The following is a 15,012-nucleotide window of genomic DNA, read 5'->3' as shown; positions in this document are numbered from 1 at the left end:
CGTATTGGGTGAGTAAAAGACATGCTTTTATTAACAAAGTAAACGGAAGAGTAAGTGGGAAGGTGATATGCTTACTTCGCGTGCGAAAACCAGCGCACATGAGACGCAACAGAGAAGGAGTAAACGGAACAGTCCCGTTCTTTAACTTGTTCCTCACGCTGATGTTCAAGAACTGTCGCGTCCACGCACGTCACGGCTTTTCTATGTCTCTGTTTCCTTCCCTGGCGAAAAGCCGGCCTATCGGGGTTCTTCTGTATATTGACTGAAGTCGTGTGTTCCCCCAGGTCCTGACGACCGGCTCATACAGCCCTGCTAGTGATGCTGCCACCATGGTGGACGCCATCTCCAAGGCCGACCTTCTCGCGGTTAGTACAGGGCTCCGAACACTGGTCTACAGCCATCATTTTGTCGTCTTAGAAAGAATACCAGGTTCAAGAAAGCATCCATTTCCATCGGCTGATTTGTGGGGAATACTTTGATATTTTCGGTCGGAATTGACAAATCAAGTATAGAACTTTGTTGATGGTTACAGTTCAAAACGTCATCACATACAACAGTGTTGTTTTAAAATATTTAATGAAAACAAACAATAGCAAAGGGTATGCTGGCTAGCGTTCTTGAAGGGAACGTTGTAGCCTGCGTAGCAAGCGTTCCCGTGTGTTTTGATAGCCTAAGCTGCTGGCGGTTTTTGTGGGGTCTAAGAGCCTTTTATTTATCTGCGAATACGCCAGCCGTTTTACGCGCGGTCAAAATTTCCCTCATCGAACTTGTCCGTTTCTTACATTCCTTTAGGTTTTTTACCCCCTTCAAACACAAAGGAACGCTTGCTTCGCAAGCTAGGAAGGTTTTAACATGTAATGGACGAGGGACTCGTCAGAGCGAAGAAAAAAGACGGAAAACTCGCACGCGTATTCTAATTTTCCCGCCAATAGTTTTATCGCCTAAAACTTGTAGTTCCCGGATATTCGAGCGCGTGCACCCCTGCAAATATTAACCTGTAAATATGGTGTTTAGCAGGTCTGTAGTATACATCATGACTTTGCCTTGGAAATCAGTAGCGGATCTAGGGGGAGGGTTTAGGGGGTTTAAACCCCCCTTTGGGCTGTCAGAAAGCCATAAGTAACAAAAAAAAAAATTACCAATTCCCCTCTTTGTCACTTAGCCACCCCCCCCCCCTTTTAGCGGAAAGCTAGATCTTCCCCTAAAAGTACCATTGTTTGTATAGCGTAAACTATTTCCCTGTGAAAATATCTCAATCCTTTTATGTTGTCTCGCCCCAGGTCGCCAAACGCCTCATGTCCAGCAAGCCGTGCCTTTCAGCCGCCGGTGACGTCACCAATGTGCCCCACGTGGACGAACTCTTCTAAACACGTGCTATCACGTGTCTGTATGGCGTGTTGTGTCACGTGATTATAGCGTGATTATTTTCTGCCAGTTAACTGGGGTTGGTGCATTGTATGTAATTGAGGATTTAAGAAAAACAAAACGCATTTTCCGCTGTCTGTACAAAGGAGCGCAATGTGCAATATTTTAAGATTGAAATAAACCGATTGTGTAAGTAAGAGAACGTATTGAGGCTGTTGGGACGTCAATGGGCAGTTCCAGGAGGGGGAGCATAGAGGACTAAAACAGGGCGGGAGGGGATCGATGGGCTTTCGTTCACATACATTTCTCGCTATCATCGATTTTTTTGTTTTTTTTTTTTGTTTTAACAACACTTTAACATTCATAAGTGATAAAGTGTTGTCCATCACTCTTGCCCTTGGGATCCGAATGCTAGGTCTCGAAGACAGTGCTGAATAATGTATGCGCGTGCTCTGGCGAAAACAAGCACAATCGTAGTGTTGAATCGTTCGAGTAAAGGTACGAAAGGCTGACTTCAGTCGCTGATTTGACTAACTGTACAGCATTAAAACCATACTGTACAAAAGATGACAGATTTGTGTGATAATGAGGGAGTCATAAAGAAAATTATAGCCTTAGGTTTGGTTTAGTTTTCTTAGCATTCGCCAAAATGTGACAGTTCGCCTGTAAAAAGCCATAGAAAGCCGCCATTTCAAAACAAAAAGGCTGGTTTAACCGCGCGGTACTGGAACTAGTCTTGCGTTTTTCAGCACTGGCGGTCTCGAAGCACGGCACCCGTGCTTTCTCCCAGCGGTGGGTGGTCCTCGCACTCGTATGTCTTTTCCGAGGGATGGTGGTGTCCTCCCTCACGCCTAAATGTCCTTACTGCTTGAGGGATGTTAGTGGCCTTGCGTGTCGTATGCCCTTCGCACCCAGGGGGTAAGGGAAGGTCCTCGCACCCAAATGTCTTCTCCCCTTTAAGGATTATATGTATTCCCCCTCGTAGCCTCCCTTGCAGGCGTCGCGAGGGAAGCTACGCTTACCGCGATATCCCTACACTTGCGCGCAAGAGATGCCCCTAGGGGAGGTGAGAGGGATCTTGACCCGCGCGAGAGTCTTATGTACGTGCAACCTTACCCTGTCTCATTTGGGCGGATTCACACCGGATCTTCACAGTTACAAACGTCGCGCAAATCCGCTTATACGCTTTGCATAGGATTCAATTCCAGTACAGTTTGTTATGATAGTACGACCCTTAATCCCGGAGCAGAGCTTCAAACTGAAACCGAACTCCTCCCTCTCAGAGTTGCCGGCAAACGAGCTTCCCGGGGAGGTGTTTTGACACATCGGAACAATAACAGAGAGTACTCATTGACGTTCTACTGACAAGACGCCCTAGAAACTTCCGATTCCTCACTAGAACAACTACAAGAGAAAGGACAAGACTTGAGACATTTCCAGAAAGCGAAGAAAGGTGTACGGAGTACGCGTGGGCGGATATGAAGCTGATTTGTACTGGTGTGATTGTGACATTCACTGTGCTGGAGCTCGCTGGTTGTCAGAGCCTTGCAGGGCTTATATCTCTAGGTGAGTTAGGATAAACACGCTAAACTCGGCGCAGAGAGGTGCAGGGGTGAAATAATAAACAAAGCGAGTTCTAAAGCTAAATGAAAAATGGAAGGCATTGCTACAAATTGCAAGGTCGCAGTATTAAGAACTAAGACTAAGAACCCCACCTGCAATCTAACAAACTCAGAATCTTTTAGTTAAAGTTTTGTAAAGCGCTTGTTATTATCTTCATGTTGCTCGCAATCAGGAAGTTGCCTAGCGGTCATAGCATATCTGACAATGGCCTGAATGTTTTGGAGTGTCCTTAGTAGTACAATTTCATGGAAAACTGTTACAATTTATTTTGTGAGGCATTGGGCGGGTGATTTCTAGCTTTAAAGTATGTTAAGACTATGAAAACAAACATATAACATTCAAATATATTTTTCCTACTTGGTAATCAAATTCGCTATAATTTTCTCTATGGATACTGAATGGTAAGAACTATTTGTAAATTTCTCTACAAAAGACCCCTTCATTGAAATATCGCATTATTCGCTAACTGCCATAAATACATTAAGCATAGATGCGCTGATAAGTTAATTGCTCAAAGTATTTCATGATTTATCTCTCAGACCCCGCGTCTAACGAAGTTCCAGCGAATCTCTTGAAACGACCCACGCAAAAACCACAAAAGCGCAAAATGTCGCGAAAAGACCGGTGCTGCTCTCTTGGAAGAGAAATGGCAAAGATTGGAGAGGCTTGTGTTTATGCCACGACACTCGCTTCGATCGCCCCGAACAACGAACATTTCCATAAGATGAAAACAAAGATTTGGATTCACCCTGCAAGACCTTTTAAAAATGTACGACTGAGGAAATGTAAGAAGTACAAAGTGGCTTATGAAAAATGCTGCGCATACGAGGCTGATTTGATTGACCAAGATTTGAAGCGAATGTTGAATAGGTTGCAAGAGTTTTTTGAAAAAAGGCGGCGAAAAGGAAGAAGGGGAAAAAGCAAGAAAAGAATGATACATGGGAAAACACGGCAGGCTAAGCAACTGCGAAAGAAAACGGGGCAAGGAATTTAAGACGGTGCGCACCGGATGATAAAAATGCACAACTTTTGCAATTGGTCTGATAAATTTGAACATTTGCAAATATTAAACAGTGACAAAAAGCTTCAAGGAGAACATTTCCTTTGAAAAGACTAAAAAATTCCATGAAATTCAACGCCACACTTGATTCGCGGTTCACGGGGTACATTAAATCATTGACCTTGAATTTTCGCTGGCGTTTTTTGTGTGTTAAATACTTCAAAAGGGACACAACTGGTCTAATTATCTGAGACCTTGGTGGCCTGATATTGTTTGGCAACGTTTAGTATCATAACAAGGGGCTTTCGTCGGATCATTTCTCAGCGCAATTATGGAGTTCGTGAGTAAAAGCACACGTCTTGGCACGACCCAAGCAATCTATGGTTCTTGATAATTCTAAAATATTCCATTCGTTGTTAAAATTTTAGTTTAACTATTTTTATATCAGGCGAGCTGCGACTGAAATGGATTGTGGATCCGTGGTACATCGCATATAAGTGCAAATGCACGGTAGCATGTTTCTTATTGTCACAGTTAGGAGCAAAGCATAGCCCGAGAAATTGATATTCCATAACCCAGTCATACAGGGTGGTAAAGGGTGTTTTCGTGAAACGAGATTTGGCCATTTTTCACTGCCAGAAACGTGAAATCTTCCATTTCGATGTCCGTGAAACGTGATCCAACTATCTCCCCGTGAAACGAGATTTAGAACTTTTGAGGCTGCGTTGACCGAGATTTAGTTTATTCCTGTTATTCTAGTCTAATTATAGTAATTTTCTTGATGCCGTTTGTTTCAACCCGTGAAACGTTAAAAAGGCATTTTTCGGTCCGTGAAAACGTGATCTATATCCCCCTTTACTACTCTGGTTGTACAGAAACTTTGCGAGTTGCGATTCATTACTTGTAATAAGTTTTTTTTTTTAATGAAAATAACATTACAGAGGAAAATAATCACAATTTATTCTTAACTTAACAAAATAAAAAGATTGAAAATAAAATACATTGTGGTAAAGTAAGGAAGTCCAGTTAAATTTAGGGTGGTACCGGATCCTTATTGCGTTTGTTTTACTTTTGCATCTAACTGGGGGTGGGTAAAACTTTCAGCCTAGCGCATGCATAATCTTGAAACAAAAAGTCTAAGATTGGCAAACAAAAGGGAGGGAGGGGTTGTTTAAGTTAGCGAAATTATGATGCAATGCGACAGCAACTGCGCACCACTAAATGATAAGTGGACTTTCCAGGTTAAAATGGTTCCAAGGCAGCCCTAGTCAATGGCCTATTGTTCGGGATTCTTGTAGATGGTCGTGAGGCTTGGGGGTTGAGACGTCTTGTCAACCACAGGAAACCCAATCAGAGCTGGGTAAACACCGGGCTAAGCCGATTTCAAGAGTGTAACGAATCTCTCAATTTGATTGGCTCCCACACTTAATATCTATTGACCCATAGATAGTGAGTAGCGAAATAGCCGGCCTTTTCGCGCGATAAAAGCGGTTATTTATTACTAAGAATTATTAAAATCGTAATTTATTTGAAGCAAGTATGTGAGTGGATTTATACTAAAACAATTAGACTACTCGTTTTCATTTTTTACGCGTCTCGTTGACTATCTATTGACCCAGAAAACTCGAACTTGAAAAAAATGTAAGATAAATAATAAAACACGTCAACAACACTCAGTCGCAATAATTTAAATTTATTTTACATTTTTCCCTACCACCACCCCCCCCCCTTCCCTTATGCCAATACATTTCTAATATGTTGCACTGCTTTCTTTTTTTATCAGCTGTAAAACATCTAAATGGCATAACCCAGCTTATTTCAAGTTTTCCACTATCAGAATTGTAATGTCGAAGAAAACAAAATGTGCGACGGAGGGCTAATTTAGACTGCACGATTTATTTGTATGCGACTCTACTACAACAGCTCAAGTCGTAAAATGTAAATCAGCCTACAACTCCGTTACGATGCTATGAATGCCGTAGTGCGTAGTTCAGACATGTCGTGACAGTTCGTATACGACTAAATCGTGCTTTCTTAATTGGCCTTAAGAATCTAGAAATGGTGCATCATGGGTAGGTTACACTGGCACCTCTATTGTTCTCCAAACAAAACGTTAACCCGCAACATTCCTTTCAAATAGATAAATGAATATACAATCCTATGTTGAGGAAAGGTATAGCTAGCTGTTAATGTTCGTATCACTATATATGGATATCATTTTCAAGTCTATGGTGGGAAAGATCTTTCTTATAGCTATTTTTTTATCTTATTACTCACTTACACGGACAACCTTTGGCGAGAAAAAAATGCCTCACTCCAGCATAGAGGAAAAGCATACGACCGTCCGTGACTACGTTCAACATAAGACTTTTGTTATAGATTAGACCAGTCTCTGGCAACCTCCATTTTGAAATCCTAGTAAAAAACGATTCCCGCCTATTTTCCTTTATATGCTAAAATAAGGGCTGGGTTCGCCAGGATTATACCTCTGATGACCTTAAGAAGGCTGTTCCCTGCCCGACTTCAGGTACGCGGCAAGGGGGGGGGGGGGTACGCATGATGTGCAGTGCACTACCCCATCCCCTTGGCTGCCAAAAAGTGGGTTACTCCTTATTGAAAGATCGTCAATACTCTCCTTTTTCCATATAAAACCTATGACTACACATCCCTCTCAGAAAATCCTTAGTAAGCACCTGCGCTAAGTCTCTTATCTATTCAAACCCCTCTCATCTTTCTATATATCTCAAGTAGGCAGGCTGTTACGACGTTTCACAGGATTAAAGAAATGTTTTACAGAACTTAGGAAGCCATTCCCTGCGTTCGGCGGACAATTGTTCTTACGGGTCTCCCTATTGGAAGCTTTTGTGAAGCGTGTTTGAAACGCCATGTTGTAGAATATAACGTGAACGTTCCTATTGGTTAGCGCAGATGTCTCGTAATGCGAGCATCCATACTCGGACGCAAACTCCCGCGCCTCGTCCTTCGCGACACAGCGACCCCGTCTTAAGTCTCGCTTATTACCCACAAGGACTATGGGTATTTGACAGATATCGTCCGTTTTGCGAACCTGCGTGACTAATTTGACGAGTTGACGCGCCATCTCGTAGCTGTAATAATCTGTGATTGAGTAGACGACGACGAAGCCGTCGCCATTGTGGATATACGAAGCTTCTCCCTGAAATATTAAATAAAGATGAAAGGATCATTTCGGACCTCAAATGAGTAAAATCTACTGCACTTTTCTCTAGTATAATAATAAACAGGTCAGGTCAGACTGATTTGTTTTTTGCGATATCAGGACTTACGTTGCCAGCTGTATCGAGTATATCAAGCTCCATAGAGGAGTCACCGATTCGCAGCTCTTTCTCATATGTCATCTCTGAAGAGGAGAAAGTACAGTATGTTGAGAAGCGCGCGCATCACCTAATGTATGTTGAGAAGCGCACACATCACCTAATGTATGTTGAGAAGCGCACACATCACCTAATGTATGTTGAGAAGCGTGCACATCACCTAATGTATGTTGAGAAGCGCACACATCACCTAATGTATGTTGAGAAGCGCACACATCACCTAATGTATGTTGAGAAGCGTGCACATCACCTAATGTATGTTGAAAAGCGCACATATCACCTAATGTATGATGAGAAGCGCACATATCACCTAATGTATGTTGAAAAGCGCACATATCACCTAATGTATGATGAGAAGCGCACATATCACCTAATGTATGTTGAAAAGCGCACATATCACCTAATGTATGTTGAGAAGTGTGCACATCACCTAATGTATGTTGAAAAGCGCACATATCACCTAATGTATGATGAGAAGCGCACATATCACCTAATGTATGTTGAAAAGCGCACATATCACCTAATGTATGTTGAGAAGTGTGCACATCACCTAATGTATGTTGAAAAGCGCACATATCACCTAATGTATGATGAGAAGCGCGCACATAATGTATTACAAGAAACAAGCACTTCACCTATCGCGTACATGAAGAACACTGTGTACATGACGAGCACTGTGTATATCACCTAGTGTGTACATGCCGAGCACTGTGTATATCACCTAGTGTGTACATGCCGAGCAGTGCGAACATCACCTGGTGTGTACATGACGAGCACTGTGTATATCACCTAGTGTGTACATGCAGAGCACTGTGTATATCACCTAGTGTGTACATGCCGAGCAGTGCGGACATCACCTGGTGTGTACATGACGAGCACTGCGCACATCACCTAGCGTGTACATGACGAGCACTGCACACATCACCTAGTGTGTACATGACAAGCATTGTGCACATCACCTGGTGTGTACATGACGAGCACTGCGCACATCACCTGGTGTGTACATGACTAGCACTGCGCACATCACCTAGTGTGTACATGACAAGCATTGTGCACATCACCTGGTGTGTACATGTCGAGCACTGCGCACATCACCTGGTGTGTACATGACGAGCACTGCGCACATCACCTGGTGTGTTCATGACGAGCACTGCGCACATCACCTAGTGTGTACACGACAAGCATTGCGCACATCACCTAGTGTGTACATGACGAGCACTGCGCACATCACCTAGTGTGTACATGACGAGCACTGCGCACATCACCTAGTGTGTAAATGACAAGCATTGCGCACATCACCTAGTGTGTACATGACGAGCACTGCACACATCACCTAGTGTGTACATGACGAGCACTGCACACATCACCTAGTGTGTACATGACGAGCACTGCGCACACCACCTAGTGTGTACATGACGAGCACTGCACACATCACCTAGTGTGTACATGACGAGCATTGCGCACACCACCTAGTGTGTACATGACGAGCACTGCACACATCACCTAGTGTGTACATGACGGGCATTGCGCACATCACCTGGTGTGTACATGACGAGCACTGGGCACATCACCTGGTGTGTACATGACGAGCACCGCACACATCACCTAGTGTGTACATGACGAGCACTGCACACATCACCTAGTGTGTACATGACAAGCATTGTGCACATCACCTGGTGTGTACATGACGAGCACTGCGCACATCACCTGGTGTGTACATTACGAGCACTGCGCACATCACCTGGTGTGTACATGACAAGCATTGTGCACATCACCTGGTGTGTGCATGACGAGCATTGCGCACATCACCTGGTGTGTACATGACGAGCACTGCACTCATCACCTGGTGTGTACATGACGAGCACTGCGCACATCACCTGGTGTGTTCATGACGAGCACTGCGCACATCACCTAGTGTGTACATGACGAGCACTGCACACATCACCTGGTCTGTACATGACAAGTACTGCGCACATCACCTGGTGTGTACATGACGAGCACTGCGCACATCACCTGGTGTGTACATGACAAGCATTGTGCACATCACCTGGTGTGTACATGACGAGCATTGCGCACATCACCTGGTGTGTACATGACGAGCACTGCGCACATCACCTGGTGTGTACATGACGAGCACTGCACACATCACCTGGTGTGTTCATGACGAGTACTGCGCACATCACCTAGTGTGTACATGACGAGCACTGCATACATCACCTGGTGTGTACATGACAAGCACTGCGCACATCACCTGGTGTGTACATGACGAGCACTGCGCACATCACCTGGTGTGCACATGACAAGCACTGCGCACATCACCTGGTGTGTACATGACGAGCACTGCACACATCACCTAGTGTGTACATGACGAGCACTGCACACATCACCTAGTGTGTACATGACAAGCACTGCGCACATCGCCTGGTGTGTACATGACGAGCATTGTGAACATCACCTAGTGTGTACATGACGAGCACTGCGCACATCACCTGGTATGTACATGACGAGCACTGCGCACATCACCAAGTGTGTACATGACGAGCACTGCGCACATCACCTGGTGTGTACCTGACGAGCACTGCGCACATCACCTAGTGCGCACCAGCTTCGGGAGCATACTATTTAGTAGTTGTTGGAATTTAATTTTCTTTGCAAATCGCAGCGCGAAGAAAGCCATTATTACTGATATGTTCCTGAAATTAGTTTCAGTGAATCTCGACATTGCACCGCCTCGGACTCCAAACTCAGTATTCCCGAGATTTCCGTTTTTACAGACGGCTCATACTACATATTCCTTAGCATGATAGATACGCTACTGCTTTCTATTCCCTTCTTGGCAAAGTGTTGAGTCATCGTAATATTGCATAAACATACCTTAGATAACATCTAAAAATCTGTCTGAAATTATCTTTATTCATTTAGCCATTATGTGGCTTTTCTTCTTATCCGCCTTATCGAAGATATGATTTCCGATGTCTCTAATGCGGTTAGCCTGTGGTAAACCTAATTACCTCATTCTCAAATGTCTAGACCGGAGTGTGAGTATACCCGTCTAACCTCAGACGACCTCTGAAACCACCGCAAATCGCTCGCAAGAATACGCCCAAAACATGCGAAACCAAAAATGTTACGTGTTATCTATAAGACCTTTTAATGGTCTTCTGAAGTTGAGATGAGTCGATTTTTTAAAGTGCTCAAATTTCCTATTGCGTGTAAATGAATGTTGATCCAGCTAGGGGATTCACGCGCTCCCTCTCTCTCTCTTCGACCGCAAAAACAAAAATGTAAAAAATACATTCTCGATTTGTTTGCTGTGTTTTCCAGCCGTCGCAAGGTCTCATTGACAGGATTGCGGGTTCGCAGAAACGAGAAGAAAATCGAGCCTAGTGACTTTGGCAATGGATAGATCCAAATTTAATCCTTTTCTCAATCATGAGCTATATCGACTATACATCACAGGGACCAAAGATGTGAAAAAGTGTGAATTAGGAGATGCGGTTTGTGTAGCGTCTAAAAGCCGGATGGCGCGTGCAAGCTAATAGGTGCAAATGGCCGCGTTAGATATAATCAATACAAATAATAGCCACTTAAGGTTTCCGAATGCGGCATCAAATGACTTTTATTCTCCATTAAGAGGTTTTATCGAGGTGCTTTATTCCTTTAAAGAGGATTGGTTCTTCCATGAAAAATCTAACACACTTCACCGTCAAAAGCGCTTTAACGCTAGAGATCATACCATTAGATATCGGTAATCCGCGAATGCTTCGAAAGCCTCTTGAGAAGGCACGAATATTTACCTAGTTTACTCATTCCATCATTCTAGATGGCTCCCTCATGCGCGGATTACGGATTACGGATTACTTAACGCTCCGAGCTAAACCTTTTCTTGTGACTTGCATATAAGAATAGATATGCGCGCGGCTTATGTAAACGTATTTTTGCGCTTTTATCTCTTTTATCTCCGAGCTAAACCTTTTCTTGTGACTTGCATATAAGAATAGATATGCGCGCGATTTATGTAAACGTATTTTTGCGCTTTTATCTCGCGCGCTGGATACAATGCGCATCACGAAAAGGTACTAGTCTATAAAAACTAAGGAACCAATTTGTATGCTCCAAAATAAACCCATTGGGCTTGCCACTCAGTCTAAGGAAAAGGATGGCAGTGCGCAAAGGTATCAGTTTAGGGAATGTACAGGTTCTGCGCAAGTCTTGTATAGTCTTTATTTTGGAGTCCAATATCTTTAGCGCTTTGCATTGTCCGGTGATCTCTGCTTTTAGCTAATGTGATTTACACAAACGTGTTTTGAATTTGGTCTCTACTTTTATGAAGATAAGGACTACAATTAGACAAATTAACTATCGTTTTCAATTCGTCAACCCCCTCCCCTTTAGGGTAAACCAGTGTCCGTGGACTTACAACAGCGGTAAATGTAGTACGCGCATGCTCACCTAGAGTAGGGTCGTATTCATTCAAGAATCGGCCGGTGACGAATCGAACCACCAGAGCTGTCAATCAAAAATAATAATACAATCAAAACATCAGAAACGAAATAAATTCACTGAAAGTATAGTAGAACTACAAAACCTTTTAAACAAGGTTTAGTTTGTGGTGATCGCCAATCCCAAGATCTCATTGCGGGTTTTCTGCAGCCCCCATCCTATAACAGGCTTGTATCCGTGTTAGTCATACAGCTCGAAACAGGTCTGACTGTTTATTGTACGTGACGTTCTATTGTACGTGACGGTTCGTGGATCGAAAGGTTAAATGCTCAACTACACCTTTATATAGATTTGTAGTAATTAATGTTATTAAGTTTGCCCCATTCAAAGAAACAACTAAAGGTGTTTCGAAGTGTGAACACGACCTTGCCAATAGAAGACCCGCCAACAAGAAACACGAAAATGAAAAATATTTTGCTCTTAAATATTTAGTAGATTAAGTGTGGAGAGAGAATAAATTATATCCGTGAGGTTTCAGACAGTTTGATAGGGGATAAAGAATATAGATAAGGTATTTGACTAGGGCTTAGCCCCAAAATCATTCAGGTCAAAGCAATTTGAATATAAGTCTCGTAAAGGATTATGAAAAAAACGCACATTTGCTCTAAGATATCTTAGAAGCTTTTCAAGAGGATTCTAGAATTAGAATCAGTTCTTCGAATATTTATGATGAAGACAGTTTTATACTGCATCCTATTTTCAGATAAGTAAAAAAATTAAATAAATGCACAGTACAAAATGTAATAACAAAGATGAGAGAAAGCATAGTAAATGTGTTTGTAAATAACATCCAATGAAAATATCAACTACTCGTTTTCTATTTTAAAACTTAGCAGGGTACATGGCTGCGAAAAAGCTGTCTTCGTGCGAAGAAACAAAGCCCTATTTTTAGCTCTTCGAATTCTCAATTTAGCTCGCAAACACACCATGGGGAACGTGCACTGCAGTGTAGTGCAATGCCGTTTAATGCAGCTCACGTTTTTGTATGGAAAATATTGTGCGAAAATTTTCTTGTACAAATCCCTGAGCTAACCGTTGTGATAAAAGCAAAATGCTTGGTTAAAACAACAAAAAGAGAAATCTTAGAAACGTAAATTCCCTTCCAGGAGGAAACAGAATAAGTGTATTTATAATAAGTTTGAAGAAGAGGGCAAAAGGTCTTGGAGTCTTCCTTAATCATTTTTTTCTCTGATAAAACATCGTCGTTTAAATTGTTAGAAGATTGATTTTAGGATGTCTTATTATTTATTTTTTTTTTTTTTTGCAACGAATACACCTTTACCTATGGGCGAATTCTCTTATTACAAAACGTTTCTTAAAGAATATTATTGTATAATATTTTCATGTTCATTAAGGATATTATGAAAACATCATTCTAGCAGGAAATGAAATGGAAACAAAATCTGCTTGTTTTGAAAATAAAGCTCGAGTTTTAGACGAGTAGTTGCGAGGAACATTTTATTTTTGATACGATCACTTAATTACAATAAATTTCGTTCACACTTTCTGACCTCTGAAATCTTAGATCGATCGGGAAGTCGATATGGCTAAAACTGTACATGTTAAACGGCATAAAACTAGAATTATTTACGGCTGTTTTGAATTTACTTATTAGCCCAATTTAGCAGGAGTCTTTTCGCGTTATCTTTCTCCCTCAGTGTGCGTGCGACTATAGAATCAATATTGCAAACACATTTAAAAGTAATACTCCGAAACGAAAAGCCTACGGCGTTTTAAATAAAGCATATGCTCCGATGACACTCTAAACACAAAATTTGTAAAAGATAACAAAATTTGAGTACGATAACTTTGAAAATATACCATTAGTACATTATTGTATGTTATTTCGCAAAAATGTATTCTTTGGGTACTTTAGAAGTTAAATAAACTGGCCGCTGTATTATAATAAAGCATGTTCCATGTGCACGTATATAAACACTAATAACATTTAGCTTAATAAAAAAATCACGGCATCTCAAACTCACGCAATTCACGCATCATTGACATCACTAAATGAATATCTATTAAGTTATACGATATTGATATTTTTTCTAAGGTGAATTGCGTTTAAAATTCAGGACGAAACATCACAAACAAACAAAACTTCAAAGTTTAGAAAGTTCTGACCTGTTTTTCCCACTCCAGCGGCTCCTAACACCACCATGGAGTATTTCTCTGATGGTTTATTGTTATTCCCGTCTTTCGGGTCCTTGGGTTTTGGCGCTAAACTTGCTCGTCGCCTGGTAAGAGTGTCTACGGGTTTATACTGTTCTGTTATTGGTGTGCAATTTACGCTGTTGCTCCTCTGCGCTCTAAAAGTTCTCTCTCTTATGGCTTGTCCCCCCAAACTTCCTCTTCTGAGTGGAAACGTCCCTAAACCATTGTAATCTTGTCTTAGAAGTGGATGAGGCGAGAACTCTTTCATTCCCTGGGAAAAGCTGTACGAGCTTCGCGATAAAGTAGGTCTTTCTTTTCTAGACATGAAGAATTATGTTTCCTTGACTCGTATCGCCACTGAACGCCGTTAATGTGCCATATCTGCGGAGATTAAACGGAGAGAAACACGGCTCTTAGCTTTGACAGCCGTTCTTAGAGCATCGTTGTGGCGGAGTAATTGTACAACAAACTTTCACGCAAATGAGATAGCGTTCATGATCTTGCGACCGGAAATTCGGAGGATCAAACACCGGTCAAATGTCAAACAGCTTTCAAAACTGAGTCATCACAATGATCCAGAAACAATACACTACGGCTTACCAAAACGGATGCAAATCAGACAACCCTTCCCTCCCCTAACATCAAACACTATCAATTTCCTTTATTACACATAAGCGAAACAGAAAACGTCAGTCAAAGACGTGTGGACCAATGGCAAGAACGTGAACGCAGGCCAAGAACTTCAAAATGGCTTCCGCGAGTCAAATATTGTCAGTCACAATTGTTTAGACCAATAACAGGGCTTGAAGTGGAGGCCAAGGACTATAAAATGGCTTTCGGAGAAGTTCAAAGCGTATCCGGTTTATTTACGGTGTTAAGTTTCTGCGTGGTTTTTACCGACTAATGTCTTTTTTGTCGGAAAGATGCTTTTTCTTTAATTAGAAAAATTACAAATTCAATTGGTACTTAGATGTTAAGCTGACGCAGCCATTGAAAAAGTATTCTTTTTGT

The 15,012-nt window shown here is 42.1% G+C and overlaps 3 protein-coding genes across 4 annotated transcripts in view; 2 read left to right on the top strand and 1 right to left on the bottom strand.

The window, feature by feature from the left end:
• The window catches only part of LOC5511732 (cytochrome b-c1 complex subunit 2, mitochondrial), a 30,686-nt gene extending 29,124 nt beyond the window's left edge, over nt 1-1,562 (top strand). For both annotated transcript variants that reach the window (XM_032381085.2, XM_032381086.1), the window contains 2 exons: nt 285-365; nt 1,281-1,562. In XM_032381085.2, the coding sequence (XP_032236976.1) occupies nt 285-365; nt 1,281-1,367 (168 nt within the window). In that variant the 3' untranslated portion in view covers nt 1,368-1,562. The remainder of the gene's footprint in view (nt 1-284; nt 366-1,280) is intronic.
• Nucleotides 1,563-2,516: 954 nt separating this feature from the next.
• LOC116617915 lies at nt 2,517-5,000 on the top strand. Its single transcript, XM_032381115.2, has 2 exons — nt 2,517-2,931; nt 3,528-5,000. The coding sequence occupies exons 1-2, from the start codon at nt 2,844-2,846 to the stop codon at nt 3,980-3,982; spliced, it is 543 nt and encodes a 180-aa protein (XP_032237006.1). The 5' UTR covers nt 2,517-2,843; the 3' UTR covers nt 3,983-5,000.
• Nucleotides 5,001-5,665: 665 nt separating this feature from the next.
• Nucleotides 5,666-14,631, bottom strand: LOC5511764 (ras-related protein Rap-2a). Its single transcript, XM_001632054.3, has 4 exons — nt 13,972-14,631; nt 11,794-11,850; nt 7,294-7,367; nt 5,666-7,163 (listed from the first exon to the last, which is right to left on the bottom strand). The coding sequence occupies exons 1-4, from the start codon at nt 14,324-14,326 to the stop codon at nt 6,732-6,734; spliced, it is 918 nt and encodes a 305-aa protein (XP_001632104.2). The 5' UTR covers nt 14,327-14,631; the 3' UTR covers nt 5,666-6,731.
• Nucleotides 14,632-15,012: the final 381 nt, after the last annotated feature.

The sequence above is a fragment of the Nematostella vectensis genome, chromosome 12 (assembly GCF_932526225.1).
Source record: "Nematostella vectensis chromosome 12, jaNemVect1.1, whole genome shotgun sequence".
In the NCBI taxonomy this organism is placed as follows: Eukaryota; Metazoa; Cnidaria; class Anthozoa; order Actiniaria; family Edwardsiidae; genus Nematostella; species Nematostella vectensis.
Note: the sequence above shows the minus strand (reverse complement) of the source record. Positions and strands in the feature narration are given on the sequence as shown.

What these genes read in the sequence shown, in the direction of transcription:
- LOC116617915 (XM_032381115.2), top strand. Translation starts at nt 2,844, where the DNA reads ATGAAGCTGATTTGTACTGGTGTGATTGTGACATTCACTGTGCTGGAG. An exon ending in TGCAGGGCTTATATCTCTAG is followed by an intron (nt 2,932 to 3,527) that starts GTGAGTTAGGAT and finishes TTTATCTCTCAG; the next exon opens with ACCCCGCGTCTAACGAAGTT.
- LOC5511764 (XM_001632054.3), bottom strand. Translation starts at nt 14,326, where the DNA reads ATGTCTAGAAAAGAAAGACCTACTTTATCGCGAAGCTCGTACAGCTTT. An exon ending in CGCTGGAGTGGGAAAAACAG is followed by an intron (nt 11,851 to 13,971) that starts GTCAGAACTTTC and finishes TTTGATTGACAG; the next exon opens with CTCTGGTGGTTCGATTCGTC. An exon ending in TGAATACGACCCTACTCTAG is followed by an intron (nt 7,368 to 11,793) that starts GTGAGCATGCGC and finishes TCTCCTCTTCAG; the next exon opens with AGATGACATATGAGAAAGAG.